Source organism: Nicotiana tabacum, chromosome 18, assembly GCF_000715075.1.
Source record: "Nicotiana tabacum cultivar K326 chromosome 18, ASM71507v2, whole genome shotgun sequence".
In the NCBI taxonomy this organism is placed as follows: domain Eukaryota; kingdom Viridiplantae; phylum Streptophyta; class Magnoliopsida; order Solanales; family Solanaceae; genus Nicotiana; species Nicotiana tabacum.
In genome coordinates this window covers 116,703,918-116,717,345 of record NC_134097.1, presented here as the reverse complement: position 1 = coordinate 116,717,345, position 13,428 = coordinate 116,703,918, and the positions used below count along the sequence as shown (strand labels likewise).

The 13,428-nt window shown below is 36.2% G+C and overlaps 1 protein-coding gene across 1 annotated transcript; it reads left to right on the top strand.

Moving 5' to 3' along the window:
• The first annotated feature begins 311 nt into the window (after window positions 1-311).
• Window positions 312-11,065, top strand: LOC107769044 (actin-related protein 2/3 complex subunit 2A-like). The gene is given in 10 exon segments (NM_001325011.1): window positions 312-373; window positions 1,120-1,186; window positions 1,404-1,611; window positions 4,566-4,735; window positions 5,106-5,183; window positions 5,793-5,925; window positions 6,003-6,094; window positions 6,867-6,923; window positions 10,867-10,938; window positions 11,018-11,065. Coding segments are annotated over 10 exon segments (987 nt in total).
• Window positions 11,066-13,428: the final 2,363 nt, after the last annotated feature.

The following is a 13,428-nucleotide window of genomic DNA, read 5'->3' as shown; positions in this document are numbered from 1 at the left end:
AAGAAAAAAATTTCCTCCTCCTCATTCCATCCTAATGTTAATTTAGAAAGAAACAAAAAACTGAAAAGCTAACTAGCATGTGTTCGGTAATTTATTCTTACTTCACTTCTCGACTTCAACGATGAGATGAGAGAGAGTAACAATACCATTATCAGAATAAAAATTGAACGTTAAGCAAAACTTGATCAAGGGTCCATTCAAGATTCTCATACTTGTGTCTCTCTTTATCTCCTTTTTCCTTTTTTCTAATTTTCGAAAACCCAACTGTACACTCTTTGTGAATTTCTTGTGAGAAGAGATCGAAGAAATCGATGATATTACTGCAATCTCCCTCCAGATATCTCCTTCAGATCTTGTCCAATCGCGTCCAGAAGTAAGCTTCCACCATTTCTGATTTTCAATTTCCCCCTTTTTACACTTTTGCGGGTCAAATTGTCGGTTAGGGAAGTGTGGATTACATTCTGCTGTTTTATCTCTCTTTTTTGTTGGGGTGTATTGATTACTGCTTCTATGTTTGCTACTTCTGCAAAGTTTTTAACTCGTTATTGTGCTTTGATTATAATGATGAAGTACTTATATGCATCTGTAGGAATTAGCATTTTTCCTGTTACTCTATCATAAGCATAAATTTGCAGTCTTTCAGTTGCATATATGGGTTCCAGTTAAATCTTTTTAGTTCTAAACAACAACAACAACCAGTGTAATCCCACAAGTGGCGCCTGGGGAGGGTAGTGTGTGCGCAATCTTACCCCTACCTCGCGAAAAATAGAATGGCGTCGCCTGGACTCGAACCGGAGACCTTCAATGTGTTAGACTGACGTGATAACCGACGTCTGTTAAATATTTGATGGAGAGCAAAAATGCTTACTTTTGGCAAACTTAAAGAACCAAACTGCAGGATAATAACAGCTGGTTCTTGATTTGTCCAATTGCTATGAGCTTATTCTTTCACTAATTGGTGTATTGAATATGCTAAAAGTGTTGAAATGTGACTTACCTAGTTTACTGATCCTTGAATCTTCCGAAAATTTATTCTATTTTGTGCAATGAGAGCTGATATGTTCTCTAATTATGTAAATAATCTGTAGTAGATGCTGATAGCACATCCTTATTTTGCAGTCTTGAGAAAGGAGTTGAACTGGATTGCCAATGGGTTGAATTTGATGATATCCGTTACCATATTCAGGTGAGTTATTATTGTACAGCAGTTCTGTTATGATTTTCTTTTTATATTTTCTACTTTTTTCCCTTTGAAAGAAAAGGAAAAGAACCATCAAACACATCTTATTATTTTGAAAATGTCAGTTGAGATGGTGGCATTTTCATCTTGACATGCTGTCATCTTCCTAAGAAATGAAACAGAATGATATATCTGGCAGGCTAATGTGTGACATATTCTGCAGGCTTCAGTGAAAAATCCAAATGTCCTGCTTCTTTCAGTATCATTGCCCATACCACCTCCAGAAACTGTCCTCTTTGGTGGACTTCCACTTGGAGCTTTAGAAGCCATAAAAGCAGCATATGGTGTAGTTGCACAAATTCTTGATCCTCCAAGAGATGGATTTAATCTCACACTTAAACTGAACTTGTCAAAACTTCCCCCAGATGAAGGTTCTGCAAGTTTCCTCTTTAAGGTCATTATGAGCTTGCCATAATTGCACTGAAGGATATAGTATATTAGTCCAACCTGCAATTACTAGAAAATTTGGAGGTCCTTAGTTGTAAGGGTAATTGAGAAATAAATGTGACTGTTGATTTCATATTGCATGTCTATTTTACAAAGTTCTTTTTCAGTATAAGTCAAGAACACTCATTATAAGCATACATTCACATTCACACACAAACACACACAAGTAAAAAGGTTTTTCTTCAATTAAAAATTTCAGTGTTTCGTTCTCTTTTTTTTTTGAGAAAGAAAAAGAGAAGGAGACACTGAAAATTTTAAGTGTTTCTGGGGTTTTCCAGTGTTTCCTTCTCCTGGAGTTCATTTTTGTTTGTGGGCATGTTACATCTATTCCTCAAACTAATAGGGAAATTGATCATTATTGTACTCATTCTTTGAGCTTTTAAGAGTAATGATATATTGTCTGAGTAGTGGCATAGTATAACTGTATATTTTGTTGTATCAGTATGTAGCATATACTATTGGCATTGTATAACTTAATTTCTGTTCTTGATTTAGATATATATATATTAGTTGGTTAAGTAGGTAATCTCTTAACAAAAGGTTACAAGTCCAATGCACAAGCTGTTAGGAAACATTATACAAGCTAGAGTTTTTCTCCACAAATTCACCGAGTCATCTCTACAAGTTAGTTATTCTCTACTGCCGGAAAGGAAATGACAAACAAAATCATCTTAAGGTTGAGCATGGGACTTTCATTCCTCATAAATTTAACAGTTGATTCTCATTGTCAATAAAGAAAGTTTAACTGTGGCTAGCAATAGTTAATCAAGCTTATCCATTTTCCCCTGAATCCAATTCTTATCGTCTTGTAATGCAGAAGTTACAATTTCCCATGCCATTAAGCTTTCTCAATCCAGCTTACATGGAATCTCTGACTGTCTACTCTTAATTCTGATATTTGACTATTAAAGCAGTGTTAGAAGCTGTTTTCCATGAATAAGTAGATTAGGTGTATTTGACACCATTTAATTTATCACCTTCGATATTTTTCACAGATATGGTAATGAGGTCTGCCTATTTGATTCCCATTCGACCGTCACTGCTAGTGTCTCAAATGATCATTATTCCTCCAAAAACCCTTCTATGCTACAAACTTCTACTAATCAAATCAGCAAACTCATTTTTAGTATCTTGACGCCAAACGGATTTTGCTTCCATTCTATCAGCCCCGCCTGCTCCGTTTTGGGATTCATTAATAACACAAACATTCTACGAAATTTAACACTCATTGAACACAATTTGCTACCACACGCCATTATCCCCTCTCTATCCCCTTCTCTCTCTTCCCTTACACCCCCCCCCCACACACACACATACACACAAAAAATCAACGGAAGTACGCCCTCTTTTCATCTCCATGGTCTCTCTCTCACACACACGCACAAACATAGATAGTCCTGCGTTGATTAAGTAGGTTTTAAGATCTTTCGTTACTTCATCCATTGTTGATTCCGGTTTTGGGCCTTTATGTCTATTCTCATAAATTTTCTCTCCACTTCTCGCCAAATTTTTTTCTGCCTATTCTATTGTTCTTGCATCTCTCTCTTTCAACTCAACCAGTCGATCTACTACCTATTGAAGACATAAGTAAGTAAATAAAAATGTACTTTCTCTATCAGTTTAAAGTATAAGCTTTTAATTGAGATGGTCACACACTTCGACATGGTACCAAAGTACGCAAAGATCCTGGGTTCCAAGCCTCATTGTCACCATTCTTAAAAAGAGTGACCACATGCTTGTTCCATAAAAGATTAAGCCAGAATGTGAGCGGGCATGTTGAACATAAGATTAAGTAAATAAAAATGAGCTCTCTCTAACAAATTAAGTTTTTAGATGAGATGACCACACATTTCATACTACCTTTGACCTAGGCCCACTTCTTTTGCATGTTGAGCCTAATCTCGCTTGAAGTGTGCTTAAGCCCTGAGCTCGGTGAAGTCCAGGTTGTGCGCTTCGCCTCGCTTAGTTGGCACTTTAGTGTAGGGGTCAAGGTGCTAAGGTGCGTGCACCTTCATGGTTGATATTCTCTCTAACATATATATGTGTGTGTGTGTATATATATATAGCTTAATTATAGTTTTTCCTTTCTTTGTCCAAATACATTTTCCAGCATTACATTTCTGTTTTTAATTTTTTCTTGATTGGTGCTTTTCTTCGCTAAAACCCACGCGTTTGTTGCACTTTGCGCTTAATGCTCCAACAGACTATGACATTCTTTTGCGCTTTTCCCTTTTGACTACTCAGAAGCGTACAAGCAGAGGTAATAGCTCCCTTTGAAATAAAGAATAAAGGCCTTTGCAAAATATAACTCTGTGAGTTTGTGTGTCGTGGTTCACTTGGATCTGTGTTAGATGTTTGGATTCACCTTAGGTTAAAGTTCTTTGTGATATACTTCATTTACTTTCCTTTTCACTCCATAATATCCATCTGTAATGTAAACTATGAACCTTTAGCATTTACAAATTTTTGATACCATAGAATTAAGAGTTCTGTTGGACCTACTCTTTTCCTTATGAAGTATTAAACTTACCCAAAACTAACCATACCTCTACTTTTGGCACACCCCTCCTCACAATCCTATATAATTTCAACTTTGTTGTTAATCTTTGAGCCGGTCAAACGAGGGCCTCAAACTTGGGATGGTAGTGCAACTCAATGCGTAGCATTTAGTTTTTTCATTTGAGTCGGTATGCTTATTATTTCAATTCTCTTAGAATTTGTGATCATTCTACATAGTGTATTAATTGTCACGAAGAAGTCTTTGATACTTCTAAACTAGGTTATTGTCTATTTCTTGCTGAAGTTTCAGCTAGTACTGGAATTTACATTGCACCCATGGCAACATAGCAGTTCTTATGATATCTGTTTCTGATTGTAGAACACAAACATGCCCTCTTGACAAAGATTGCATCGGTGAGGGAGGTAGTAATGGGAGCCCCACTGAGGGCAGTACTAAAACATCTTGTTTCAAGGACAGTTCCTTCCGATCTAGGCAAGCCTGTTGCGCTGGTTCATCGGCCAAATGAGTCTTTTTTCCTTGTACCTCAGGTGAGTAATCTTATCCACTTTAACACATGCACAAGATGGGGAAAAACATGTATCCATTTCAATATGCTGCAGTGAAAAGTCTCTAGTTTCAGAATGCATAGGTACTCTTGAGTTCCTCGAGGAGTCAAGTTATCTTCTCTGTATGTGTTATTTCTTCTAGACTGGCTGTATCAGAAATAATCTCTATTTCACAACCTTTTTGCTTGACGATTTAGTACTGGGCTAAATTCATGCCATCCGTCTTTCATCCTCATCAAAGCTCTCTCTCCTTGCCATACTAAAAGGCACATTGTTAGTTGTTTTACTATCTATCTCCGAGGAGCCTATTATGTATTCAGATTAAATGATGCTATGTTCTGGCTGTTTGCAGGTGGACAAGGTCACTGTCATATTTCCTATGAGATTTAATGATTCTGTAGATACCGTTCTTGCAACTTCCTTCCTACAGGTAATATGACACATATTTTAATGTGCTTGTCTTGATCGTTTTTATCATCCCAATCCAAGAAATTAAAAGGTGTGAGGACTAAATAGCTTCTAGTAAAAGTTGTATTATAGAAAGTTCCTTTTATTTTTATTTTGTACCAATGGACTCTGGTAGAGATTCTGATATTTGAACATCCAAATTGAACCTTCATCCTATTAGTTTGAAGATTGTTTTGGAAGTGGATACAATATGATTCCTCTATTTGAACGGACTACTCTGGTAGAGATTCTGCTATTTGAACATCCAAATTGAACCTTCATCCTATTACTTTGAAGATTGTTCTGGAATTGGATACAATATGATTCCTCTATTTACTTGTCATCCTTATCATTTTCTAGTAAGAGTGAGGTTTATTATGTCATTTGTAATACCAAAGCAACTGTATGTGTCTTCAGGAAGTCTGGAAGGTGCAATGATTTGTATATGGGTTATTGTCTTAGTGAAAATATCCAGCCTTTTCATTTGATTTTGTTGAAAGATTTTTAGTTCTTCTCCATCTCTATTGGTATATTGTTCTTCTGTGCCTAAAGGAGTAAGGTGGCTCACTCTCTGAAATTTGATTTTCGTCAGGAATTTGTTGAGGCAAGGCGAACTGCTGGACTTAACAATGCCCCTCCTTGTTTGTGGTCTCCATCTGCTCCTCAAGAACTGAAGGAAGCTTTTACAGAAGCATTATCTGCTAATGCCGGATTTGTTAGTTTTGGTAATACTAGTTACTTTAACTAGTTATTCCATTGATATTTTGCCATTTCCATGACATCATCTTTATTTGACAAGCAGTCATTTTTCCTCGCCATGTGGAAGGCAGAAAACTGGACAGAACTGTTTGGAACCTATCGACCTTTCATGCTTACGTGAATTATCATGTTAAGGTGAGATTTCTGGACCAAAAGTTTCTTGTCTGTTAACTTGATTGTGTCAAATTAATGTATATGTACTCGATGCGACACAATTCATGATGTATTATGTTTGGAAGGCCTCCAGTGAATCTTGAATTTATGCTATAAACGAGTATCATCAAGAACGAACGCATCAATCTAACAGAAGGATTTGCTGACAAACAACTTTCAGTTTTTTTATTCTCTGAATAATATTGTGGACAAGGATTTTTCATTCTATGAGAATGTTGTTTATGAAAGCCTTTCATTCTTTCATCCATGAATTAGACTATCCCACACTCTGGATTCTTGGCATTATATGTGGTATTACCTTACGTATGTTAGGAGAATATGAAGACTAAATTTCACATGTAGAGTCACTCCAGCTGAAAGCTATCTGTAATGATTTCTAATTCAGGCATTTGTGACCAATCTGTATAGTGTTCCTGGAGAATTGGTACTGGAATCTATAAATATGAAGTAATTAATCTATGGAGGCTTTGAGCCTGTTAAAGTCTTGCAGCTGCACCCACTGGGTTCCTTCAATACATTTACAAACTTACTTGGATTACTTTATCCAAGAAAAAAACCTTGGATTATTTCAAAGGAAAAATCTATTCCAAGTGAAGTGATCAATTTATGGAAATTAATGAGCTTTTTTCATAGTTTCCATAACACTCAGCAGCATGCCTCAGAAACATTTAATATGATACTAATATTTGTGTCAAACCCGGTATCCTGATCACTCTGATGTTTTTCTGAACAGTGTTCTGAATGTTTCATGCACACCCGAATGAGGCGTCAGGTGGAGTCACTGATACAGGTAATTGTTAATCTTACATGATAAATTTAGAAATAGTAGAAAAGCATGTTTTCAGTCATTCTGTAATACAAATGTTGATTTGGCAAAGTCCACCCACAAAGAATGCTAATTGGAAAGTTTGCTAAATTTTATATTCATGGTTATGTTTCTGATTACTTTGTGCTGAAAGAATCACCAAACTCCACAAATATTTACTGTTAGCACTATGTTCCCGCAAGGTTGTTTTAGAGATGATTCTTCATGCAATCCGATCAAAATGTATGAGTTTGTTTCTCTTGGGCATTGGATGATCTCTGTTCTGTGTTTCCATAAAACATTTTCATCAAAGTCTTTCTGGAAAAAGCTAATTTGTTTAGTCTAATTGGAGCAGAAAGGCTAAATCTGACTCACCCAAATGTACTCCAATTACTTTCTGCTAGATCGCTGATCCTTTTCCTTTTCTCTTTTTATATGTTCGCTGATGTAGTCATCCATCCTATAACATTCTGTCTTTTGCTCCCTTTCTTTATTTGTCCTCCCCTTTTGGGTTCTTGGTCAGGGGGATAAGGTGGGGGCCTGGTTAGGGCACTGTTTTCTGATACATGTTATTTCTTCCTTCACTTTAAATGCCTGGAAGCTTTTAGCCATTTAGAGTGAACATATTACCTCTTTGTTAACATGTCCCTCATCTATCCTTCATATGTCGGCATATCCATCCAGCTGAATATACTATTTCGTAGCTCTTCCCTCATTCCATGGTAATTTGCATCAATTTCAAAGATTAGTTTATCATGAAAAATAATAGTAGCTCTATTTTTTGTAGGCTTTATCATATTTTATTAGAAGAGTTTAGCTATTCTTTTAAAGTAGCTCTCAAGGGGCAAAGGAGAAAAAATATAAGCGATTGAAGATCCTTATACTATATAAGCCCCTCAATCAATACTAGTACAACAACAACAATAACTTGTTGGGAAGTGTATCAGGCTAATAGAAGGGGAAAATATTTTTAAAAGAGAAAAACCATAAATTTCACAAGGTAAGATTTACGTGGTTCGACAATTTTTTGCCTACTGAAAGGCCACGTGCCACACAAAGAATAGCTCTATTGAGGGATGGTTTACAACTGAGGAGAGAAAGTTTGCACATTATTGCAGTGCCGTATTTGCCATGCATAAATTCTTCCGTTCCAATGCACGGAATCGAAAAAAAGACTATCTTTCTTTAGGGGGTTTCATATCTTAGAGAAAAATTCAGCTGATCTCTCTGCTATAAATAGGCATCCCTCTCCTCATTTATAAACCATCCCTCACAATTCTTCTCTCCTCAGTATCAATAAAGCTATTCTGTGTGTGGCCGTAGAGTAGGCAAAACTTATCTTCTCTTGTAAAATTTATTGCTTTTATCTTTTATTTTTTTTTCCTTCTATTAGCCTGACGCTTCCTAACACAACTACTACCTTCCTCCAAGAAAAACAACTAAGTGCCATTCCCACGCAAGTTGGGGAAGTCCCTCAATGAATAAGGATCATAAGTTTAATGGATAATAGATAAAAAAGAATAGTTGACGTTAACTTCTGATCGCCATCTACGTGCCTGAAGTGGTAATGAGCCTCTAGCTTTTTGTAAACTACCTTAGACTTTTGAATAAGAATTACATAGAGAAAGTTAACTCTTTACTAAAACAGTAATGTGTTGCCTTGATTAGGTGTTGTGAAAGGTACTTCAAAAGGAGTTTTTAGGATGAGGATGATTGGCTCTGGTAGTTGGTAGTTATTTTAGGCTTGTAACCGATATTTTTTTTCCTTTTTAAGGAGGGGTTATAACCAATGTTGATATAGTATTTTTTTTATAAGTAATCAACAGAATATTATTAATGTAAAATAGACCAGCAATAAGGGACTGTTGGGGCAAAAGTACATCCAAAAGAGAACTTTACAATGTGTGTAAGAACTAAGAATGTCAACTATGGGATTCGGCTCTAATACATGTGCCATAGCTCTGTTGCACCAAAAACTAAGATATACACTTGAGCTTAAGATTATATACATTCTCCTTCTTGCCTGTCACTTCTTTCTCTCCATATAACCCAACATACTACTGCTGGAATAGTCTTCCAGAGTTGCTTGCATGCCTTAGGTAAACCCAATTTATGCTAGGGAAGCAGAAAGTCCACAGTGGGATAACATTAGGCAAAGTTGATGTAAAGTATTAAAAGGATAAAAGGATCATACTACCCAATTGATGTAGTATTAAGAGGATAAAAAATTAGTCAATGTTGATATTCAGTATTGTTGAGTGTTGTTGGATCAATTGTAAAGGAAGAGTATCAACTAAATGAAGGGTAGAAAAAGCTCGAAAGAGGCACAGATTGCAGTGTACATATGATTGTCAGCTTTTTTGCCTAGTTATGCTTTTTTTTTTTTGAGAATGGTAACATATAGTTATGCTATATTACCCTATTGTGTTAGATGACTTGTCAGTCAAGCATCTTTTAACTGATGAAGATGAGGTGGGCACCAGCAAATGAGATTTGTTGGTTAGTTGGCCTAAGATGTAGATAATAGAAAACAAGAACTGGTTACCTCAGAACTATCATGAAATAGACATCATTTTAAAACGGATTACTCTTATTTAGCTGCCTAGCTGTATATTTTTCCAAGGGGCGGCCGAAGGGTAAGGCTAGTGAAGCCATTGCCTTAAGTCCCCAGTTACTAAAGGTCCCAAAAAGTATTATACTCTGCTATTTTTAAAATAATTATATAATAGCAGAGTATTATTAAAATATAATTTTTAATATATAGAGGAAGGGTAAGGCTAGTGAAGCTATTTTTAAAATCATATAAAATATAATTTTTAAAATAATTATTAAAAATATATTTCAAAGTTTAATATTTTTTAATTTGGTTGAGGTTGTATAGATGAGTGAGTCAATAACGGTAATTTTTTTCTCTCATTAGCTAGGTATATTTCACTTCTTCAATTCTAATTTTTCTTCCTCTATGTACAGTCATTTTCTTTTATGTTTACTGATGCTTGGCTTTCTAATTTCGAACTCAGTATTTTCAAATTGTCTATTTTTTATTTTGTCATGTTTGATTGATTCATAGATCAAAAGACTAAGTTCTTTTGTTTCTCATTATTGTGTGAAATTTATCAAATATGTTTAAGAAGCCTCAATATAGTTTGGCTTTAGGCCACCAACACCGTCGAGCCGCCTCTGTATTTTTCTTGTAGCAATGGCGAATGGCTTCTCAGAAGTTTTAGAAGGTTCAGTTAGAAATCAAAAAGGTCAGGATGATATTTAAACATGAAAAGCTCAGCACAGCTTCTTGAAAGTTTAGTATAGAGGCCATGTAATGTGCGCGGATATGATATACTCCATTGTCAATGCATGTTAGAAATAGAATTTATCAACGTAAAAAGTACAAGGTTTTCACTGGCCCATAGGCCATAGCTACTCAATAGCATGGATGGAATTATAAAGCCACAAGAAAACTCTAATCTATTCTAGAAGAGATTTGCAGGCACTCCTCATTGCAACAGTCATCTTTTATGATTATGTGTTCCCAACCCTCTGTTAATGTCATGCCAACCAACTGTCATCTTTAGTCTGTTTCTGTAGTTCTTAAATCCTCGATCTCAAAGGTAGCTAATATCTAGGGATTTACTATATGTAATACATGTTGCTTAAATGACGTCCATATGATTCTCCGAAGCATGATGTTTGACGATCCTAGCACCTCGAATAACTGAAGTCCCACACATATGACGGGTTTAATTTCAATTTTCCTTATTGACATTGCATTCTGCCTACACAACATCATTCTTTCGTCTTACTGGCAGTTCCTTGTAACTAGAATGCCCCGGGACTGATTTCTCGATTTATTTTTCTTGTTTGCTTGTTGGATCTAGTTAATGTGAATTTGTAGTTTGCGGAACTTATAATATTCATAACTATTTTGCAGGCCCTTGATCGTGCCAAACCAGACTCTGAGAAGGCCAAACGATCTTCTCCAAGCAGATCATTTAAACGAATGGTGTGTCATTTGATTTGTTTGATCTCAATAGATTAACGTTTCTTGTCATCTAATCTGTTCTTTTGTTTGATATTTATAGAGCCTCAAGGATGGGAATAACAGTTTGGGTTCGCGAAGTTGGAAGTAGAAAATCTGAGCATTGAGGGTTACTCGTCCCGAAATTATTGTAGACACAGCCTCCTTTCTAATAACGGCTTTTACTTGATATGTTCATGTTTATAGTTGTCGTTTGTAAATTTTGTGGAATCAGCTTCAGCGTTAGATTTAAACTTTGCCATCTCGCTGAAGCTTCAAGTTTTGGTTAGCAGAGTGCATTTGTTTAGGTCATGCGGATGAGTGTAGGATTGCTTTGTAACAACTTGCAATATCCCATTTTACAAAGTTGTTTACTTTTGCTCTAAAATTTGAATTATTTGTCTCTTGGTTAATATGGTCGCGAGGAAAGACCCTAGAGTAATGAGACGTTCTCTTTGTTTTGTCTAGGACTTTGCATCTCGTATCTTTTGCTTAAGTGGATTATATTTTCTCAAGTACAAAGGTTATAGATATGGTACGTAGTAATTGTACATGCCATTAGTTTTTGAACTAATATTCGCCATTCAGTTGAAGCGAGCAAGAAATCTGAAGTTTTGAATTAGCAACCCAAATTAAAGGGTTTGGCCTAGCGGATGATGACGTGGGATGAAAATCATAGAAGACTAAGGTTCAAATTTCAGTTGAGATAAAGATATTAGGTGATTTTTTTTTCATCTGCTGGTAGATAGAGCTATTGGATATCTGTGCTGGTGAGCAGCTGGTATTAGCAAGTTAGCTTCCAATGTCTTAAAAGTAGGATAGTTCTTCCAAACTATTTTCTGGTGCATGTTCCTCCAAACTTTCGAATGCTTTATGACGGATTTTTGTGAAAAAATGAGGGAGTAATAAATTGGCTCTTGATAAAGCGTTCAATGTGTACAGCTAACTAATATATTTCCTGCCATTGTTGGCATTTATATTCATTGTATGTATGTTGGAGCTAAATCTTGAAGTTGTCCTCTTCTTTAATGGTTGAAGAATCCACTCTAAAAAAGGTAACAAACGGCACTCCTTCCATTTCAGAATGAGAGCGGTCGGATCACGAAAGTTAATTAAAGGGAAGTGCTCCTACCAGGAACTTGTTCATTTCCAAAATTCGAAGTCGAGACCTCTAGTTAAGGATGAAGAAATCTCATCCATTCCACTATATTTATTGCCTTATTGGTGATAGTGTAGAATCCACCACCAACACCCAATCATCATCTTCATCTCTTTAATATCTCATTTGTACTGTGTTCGGAGCATCGAAGTCAGAGACTATACGACATCTTGTCCAGTCTAATAAGGCCTATAGTAATGGTGGGAAGGCCACTGAAGTTTACAACCGAGGGAATGTTTCTCTTGTACATCGCTATCAAATGAGCTTTATTCTTTATTATTTATGACGGTCGTAACTCGGCTAGCTTGCTCACACCTCGATTATTTAACTATGTATTTGCTACCTCCCATCAGCACAGATATCGAGTAACTCTGCCTACCAAGGCTTAGGTAGATAGAAAAAAAACTATATGCCTCTGTTGGGATTTGAATAGGCCTCATGGTTCTCCTACCACTTCATTAATCACTATGCCACACTCTCGGGTGCAAGTGTGCCACTATCAGGTCGATAAGCAAATTATGACAAAAGAATTTAGGGAGTAGAATTGAATTCTTTGTAAGTCTAGTTGAGTTCTCTTTCTATGCCCAACCATCGAAACCCAGTGTTAATCCAGATTCACACTGCATAGGACCCACTAAAGGGGAACCGATCTCTATGATGAGGAGCTCTTTCATTCCTAAGGTTTAAACTCGAGACCTCTGGTTAAGGTAGGAGAAGCCTCATCCAACCCGCAACACTCAGTGCAAAGTCCAATTGAATACGAGAGACTATGTTTCATTCTTGAAGACCAACCTTATAGTTAGTGCAAAGAATTTATGAGCCTGCATCACTTGTTCATTGAATATTCTAACTGCCAGATGAGACCACTTGGACCCTTCATTTACTGTTACCTTATAGACTCTTTAATTTGTTCTATCTATAAGAGTTTTTTGTTGTTGAACTTTTACTAGTCATTAGCTGGTAGATGGCCATCATATACAGTGTCTGTTAGCATAGCTTAATGGCAGCTGCGATCGAGTTGCACTTTTCGTCACGTTGGCTCTAATAGCCTGCACTAAGTTTTCTTCTTGTCATGTCCTCAAAGGTTTTGTCACTTGCTTAGACTGTGATCTTCCTTCTGATCTTTCAGGTTAATTTGTTTCTTTCTAACCTAGCTTATTTTCAAGCTGATAACTGAAGTTCGTAGTTAAAGAAATGAAAGATTCTTTGGAATAATACAGTCAAGACCATGCTTATATAAAACCAAATTATTAATCTGCCAGATAGCCAAGGGAGTTAGGAGTAGCACCAACTAACTTGCTATTATCTTCCTTTTC